We start from the raw sequence: 6260 nt of genomic DNA, 5'->3' as shown, positions 1-6260 counted from the left end.
CACTCCAGCCTGGGTAACAAGAGCAAAACTCTGTCTCAAAAAAAAAAGAAAAAAAAAGAATAACCACTCTTTTCTCTTCTACAGCTTATTGAAGCTGGGATGGTCCTTGACCCAGAGCACTTTAACTATATTGTTAAGCTCTTATACCAAGTACAAGCTTCCAAACAAGAAATAACTGCAGTTCTGGAACTGAAATCCAGGTGAGAAACATCATTATTATTTAAGTCAAAATATATGTGTCTTGGTGGGGACTTATAAAAGCTGAAGGCAAAGCCCTAATAACTGTTTGCATGCTCAAACATTTAGGTAGTTACCCGTCATAAAACCTTCTCCCAATTCTTGGCCATATCCTGCTCTAGTCAGGCTGCCTCTGGCCAGCCTCACCTCATTTTTCTTAGAACGTCATTTACTCTCAACGTCCTGCTCATCAAGTATAAAAAGAGTGTCTTTTATCTTCTGTTTCACTACTTAATTACATTTAATGTATTTTCTTATATCTATACAAATTACCTTCAGCGTTTTTTCTCTGACTCACTTTTTGTTGTTAGCTTAATAAAATACTTTAGTGCCCTTCCTTTATTTACTTTCCCTATTCAGCTTATGGGCCTCCAAAGACCTTTAAAAAAAAAAAAAAAGCTTTCACAGTTGTACAAGTAGTACCAAAATACACATGACTTTAAAAAAATTATTAAAGTATAACATACATAAAAAAAGATATAAATTATGTGTTTAAATGGCTTATAACTTTTTAAATGTATAGATTTTATAAAGAGCAAATCAACCACTGAGATCCTTCAGAACGCCCAGAAATCTCCAATATGTAGCTTCCATCACTATTTTTATCTCATTTCTCATTACCCTCTAATGCAGAGGTTCCCAGACTTTCTTGTTTCTGTGTCCATAGGCCAAAGGAAAGATCTTAACAGTCCCATTTATTAGTTAGGTCCAAACAATTAATAGTAGTAATTTGTTCAGTGTCTGACAAATGTCAGCCTGAAAATTTAAAATAACCTGTGGTGTCCTGGTGAGTTTGCCATTGTGTCCTAGATGCCTTGGTGCAGTTAAAAAGAATTATAGCTCTAAGTAGTACTACTTCTCTTCAATCACTAGCATTGAAATTAATTTGAGTTTTCCAAGTTTTATGATTTTTATTAAATTTAATTACTGATAATTAACAATATTCATGTTTTCCATGATAATTGTAACACTGTATAGACTAAATAGATTTTTGGGACTACCTAGGAAACTAATTTTTATAAGAAAAGTATAATTCATCCAGCATACAGGCCTGGAGTCTAATTTGTTTTTAAGTAGGGTGCATTGATGTTGTCTTCCAAACACTGAGTTCATTCTTCTCCAAAGTGATATGTGAAAAACTTTTCCCATTTTGGGCAGTGGCAGCTATGGCAGAGAGCTCACGTGACTAGCAGATATTAATCTCCCACCAGATTCAGTAGCAGTTGGCACAGAGAAAAAGTATATGCATCAAGGGTCAAGAGAATAGCAGTATCTTGTGCCCTGAACAGCTACTGAACTTCACCCTTCAGGCAATGATTGACAGCAGACCATGTTAGTATATAGGAAGACTCCGGAACAAACCAGCTTTTCACTTTTTTTTATTGATGCATAATAATTGTATGTATTTACGGAGTACATGAGTTTTAATGATACTTGTATACAATGTATAATGATCAAATCAGGGTAACTGGGATATTAATCATTTCAAACGTTTATCATTTCTTTGTATTAGGGACCTTCCAGATCTTCTTTTCTGGCTGTTTGAAATACACTGTACATTCCTGTTAACTACAGTTGCTCTACTGTGCTTTCAAACACAAGCAACACAATCACGAATATTCTTAGTCTATTTTACAGCATATAACTTTGAAAATTGTGTCTTTATACTCTCTGCCCCTTCCTGTGCTCCCACTTCAAAACCATTATAGTTATGTGCCCCATAATGATGTTTTGGTTAACAATGGACATATACCATATACCATGGTGATCCCATAGAAATTGCGTTAATGGAGCTGAAAAATTCCTGTCTCCTAGTGACATCTTAGCTGTTGTAATGTCAGAGCACAGTGCACTACTGGTATGTTTGTAGTGATACTCATGTAAACAAACTTACTGCGCTGCCAGTCATATAAAAGTATAGCATATACAGCTATGTACAGTAAATAATATTTGATAATGATAATAAATTACTGTTACTGGTTTATGTGTTTACTGTACTTTATTATTATTTTACAGTGTACTCCTACTTATATTTTTTACAAGTTAAGTGTGAAACAGACTCAGGCAGGTCCTCCAGAAGGTATTCCAGAAGTAGGCATTATTATCATAGGAGATGACACCTCTATACGTGTGATTGGTCCAAAGACCTTCCAGTGAGACAAGATGTGGAGGTGGAAGACAGTGATATTGATGATCATTATTCTCTGTAGTCCTAGGCTAATGTGTGTATTTGTGTCTTCATTTTTAGCAAAACAGTTTAAAAAGTAAAAAAGATAAAAATTTTTAAAAATAGAAAAAAGCTTATAGAATAAGGATAGAGAGAACATGTTTTTTACAGATATACAGTGTGTTTGTTTTAAGCTGGGTGTTATTACAAAAGTCAAAAAGTTTAAAAACAATTTATAAAGTTACAATAAGTTAAGGTTAATATTGAAGAAAGAAAAACTGTTTTCTAAATTGAGTGTAACCTAAGTATATAGTATTTGTAAGTTTGTAGAACTTTACAGTTCTACAAACTTCTTCTACAGTTTGTGTTACAGTTTTCTACAGTATTCAGCAGAGTAACATGCTGTACAGGTTGGTAGCCTAGGAACAATAGGCTATACTATATAGCCTAGATGAATAGTGGGCTGTACCATCTAGGTTTTTGTAAGTACACCCTTATGATGTTCACACAAAGGTGAAATCACCTAAAGACACATCATTGAGAACATATCCCCAGCCGGGTGCAGTGGCTCATGCCTGTAATCCCAGAACTTTGGGATACCGAGGCGATGGATCCCCTGAGGTTGTGAGTTCAAGACCAGCCTGGCCAACCTGGTGAAACCTCTTCTGTACAAAAAATACAAAAATTAGCCTGGCCAACAATGGTGAAACCACATCTCTATAAAAAATACAAAAATTAGCTTGTAATCCCAGCTACTGAGGAGGCTGAGGTGGGATAATCGCTTGAACCCAGAAGGCAGAGGTTGCAGTGAACCAAGATTGTGCCACCATACTCCAGCCTGAGCAAAAAAAAAGGCCTCTGTCTCAAAAAAAAAAAAGTCCCCATCAAATGATGCATGACTGTATATAGTATTCTTTAAGAGGTACTAACATTGGTGACCTATTTGATGAAGGAGAGTATTTTGAGAGAGTGGGATAATAACTGGATAGTTAAGGAGTTTAGATCATGATTGAGCATGTGGACCCAGCCTCAAAGTAAAAGAAAAAAAAATAGTATATGCATTCTATATTTGAATTTTTTTTACTCTTTGAAATAATCTTTGAGGCAGGATCTCCCTCTGTCACCGAGGCTGGAGTACAGTGGTGCAATCATGGCTCATGGCTCACTGTAGCCTCAACTTCTTGTGTTCAAGCAGTTCTCCTACCTTAACCTCCCAACACTCTGAGCCTACAGGCACGTGCCACTATGCCCTAGCTAATTTTTTTGTATTTTTTCAGAGGCAGGATTTCAATATGTTTTACAGCCTGATCTTGAACTTCTGGGCTCAAGTGATCTGCCTGCTTTGGCATTCCAAAGTAGGCAAATGAATTTTAATTCACATTTATATTTTGATTTTGATTATATTTTTAATTAGCTCATTTACAGTTCATTTGAAAGACTTTAACAGAATATAAGGCTGCTAGAAAGAATTTTAACCTTTATATTCAGGACATTAGTGAGAATTTTATATGTGCCTATAACCTAGGAAATTTCTTAACATTCAGTGATTATTTTAAAACATTTACATTTAAGTATTGAAATTGTCTGTAACTTTATTATTTACTTTTTGTTTATCTCCTGTTTCCCTTTTTATTTTCTTGTGAGGATTACTTGAACATTTTTAAGAATTCCATTCTGATTATCTGTAGTTTTTGAGTGTCTCTCTTTGTATATTTTTTTTAGTTGTTGCTCTAGTGCACTTACCTTTTGACTCAGCAATCCCAATTCTACATATGTACCCTGAAAATATACCTCTATCAATACAAAAATGTGCACACCCAAGGTTATTCATTGCAGCATTGTTTATACTTGCAAAATATTAGGGACAATCTAAATACTAATACAGTAGATGAATAATATAGTATATCCACACAATGAAGTACTTTGCAGCCATAAAAAAATGAAGAATTTCTCTATGAATTTATTGAGAGTGATATCTAAGATATACTGTTTGTGTAAATGTTCCAAATACAATAACTAAAGGATTACAGTTGGCAGAGTATACATAAAAATATGGCTATATGCCCTTTACAAGAAATTAACTTCGATTATAAGGATATAGGTAGTTGAAACAATATACCATTCAAATATTAGTTTTAAAAGGAGCATGAGTGATTATATTAATAACAAATAAAATAGACTTCAGAGCAAAGAAAACTACAGGGACAAAGAGGGACACTACATAATGATAATCAATATGCCAAGAAGACATAGCAATTATGAAAATATGTGCACCAAAAAACAGCTTCAGAATACATGAAACAAAATTATAAAATTGAAAGGAGAAATGGACAAATCTATAATTATAGTTGGGGACTTCAATATCCCTCTGTCAATAGTTGATAGAAACACTAGGAAGTCAGCAAGGATATAGAACTAAACACCATCAGTCAACAGGATTTAATAGACATTTATAGAACGCTGTACCCCAAAACAACAAGAATACATATTCTTTTCAAGCACCTATGGAACATTCACCAAGGTAGACTATATCCTGGATCATAAACCTCAAAAAATTTAAAGGAATTAAAACTATACAGAGTACATTATTTGAACGTAATGGCATCAAACTGGAAATCAACAGTGGGGGTATAATAGGAAAATCTCCAAACACTTGGAAATTAAACAACACACTTCTAGATAATCCATGTGTGAAGAGAAAGTTTCAAAAGAAAACTAAGTGAACTGTTAGAATTGAATAAAAATGAAAATATATCACAACTTGGGGATGCAGTTAAAGCATTCCTGAGAGGAAAGTCTTACACAATATTCTAAGCTCCCACCTCATGAAACAAGGAAAAATAAGAGCAAAATAAACTCAAAGCAAGCACCAGAAAGGTAATAAAGGTAAGAATATGAATCAATGAAGCTGAAAACAAAAATCAATGAAACAAAAAGCTGTTTCTTTGAAAAGAAATAAAATTGATAACCCTCTAGCAAGACCAAAAAAAAAAAAAAGCAGACATTAATTACCAATACCAGAAATGAGACCAGGGTTATCAGTACAGTGACTGCAGCCATTAAAATGATCATAAGGGATTGCCTTGAACAACTTGATATCAACTCGGTATCATAGATGAAATGGAGCAAGTCCTTAAAAAGTACAAGAAACCACAATCTATGCAATATGAACTAAATCATCTAAATAGTCTTATAACTATGGAAGAAATTTAATCCATCATTTAAAAGCTTCCCCAAAAGACATCTCAAGGACCAGTTAGTTTAATTGGACAATTCTACCAGTCATTTAAAAAAGAATCAGCGTAGATTTACACAATCTCTTCCAGAAAATATAAAGGAGGGAACATTTACCAGTTTATTTTGTTGCCAGTATTACCCAGATACCAAAACCAGACACAGAAAGTACCACAAAAGAAAAGAAAATTAGGGCAGGCTACAGTGGCTTACATCTGTACACCCAGCACTTTGGGAGACCAAGGCAGGTGGATCACCTGAGGTCAGGAGTTTAAAACCAGCCTGACCAACATGGTGAAACCACATCTCTATTAAAAATACAAAATTAGCCATGCATGGTAGCACATGCCTGTAATCCCAGCTACTTGGTAGGCTAAAGCAGGAGAATCACTTGAACCGGGGAGGCAGAGGTTGCAGTGAGCCGAGATCACACCATTGCACTCCAGCCTGGGCAACAACAGCGAAAGTCTATCTCAAAAAAAAAGAAAGAAAGAAAATTAATTACAGGCCGGGCGCGGTGGCTCAAGCCTGTAATCCCAGCACTTTGGGAGGCCGAGGCGGGTGGATCACGAGGTCAAGAGATCGAGACCATCCTGGTCAACATGGTGAAACCCCGTCTCTA

General features: G+C 35.1%; 1 protein-coding gene across 1 annotated transcript in view; it reads left to right on the top strand.

Moving 5' to 3' along the window:
• The window catches only part of TOPAZ1 (testis and ovary specific PAZ domain containing 1), a 92506-nt gene that overhangs the window by 52682 nt on the left and 33564 nt on the right, over positions 1–6260 (top strand). The window contains exon 13 of the mRNA XM_017522395.2: positions 85–200. Coding sequence (XP_017377884.1) covers positions 85–200 — 116 coding nt within the window. The remainder of the gene's footprint in view (positions 1–84; positions 201–6260) is intronic.

Source organism: Cebus imitator, unplaced genomic scaffold (assembly GCF_001604975.1).
Source record: "Cebus imitator isolate Cc_AM_T3 unplaced genomic scaffold, Cebus_imitator-1.0 Scaffold0, whole genome shotgun sequence".
In the NCBI taxonomy this organism is placed as follows: Eukaryota; Metazoa; Chordata; class Mammalia; order Primates; family Cebidae; genus Cebus; species Cebus imitator.
The sequence above is the reverse complement of the archived record's forward strand: the minus strand, read 5'-3'. Positions and strand labels throughout refer to the sequence as shown.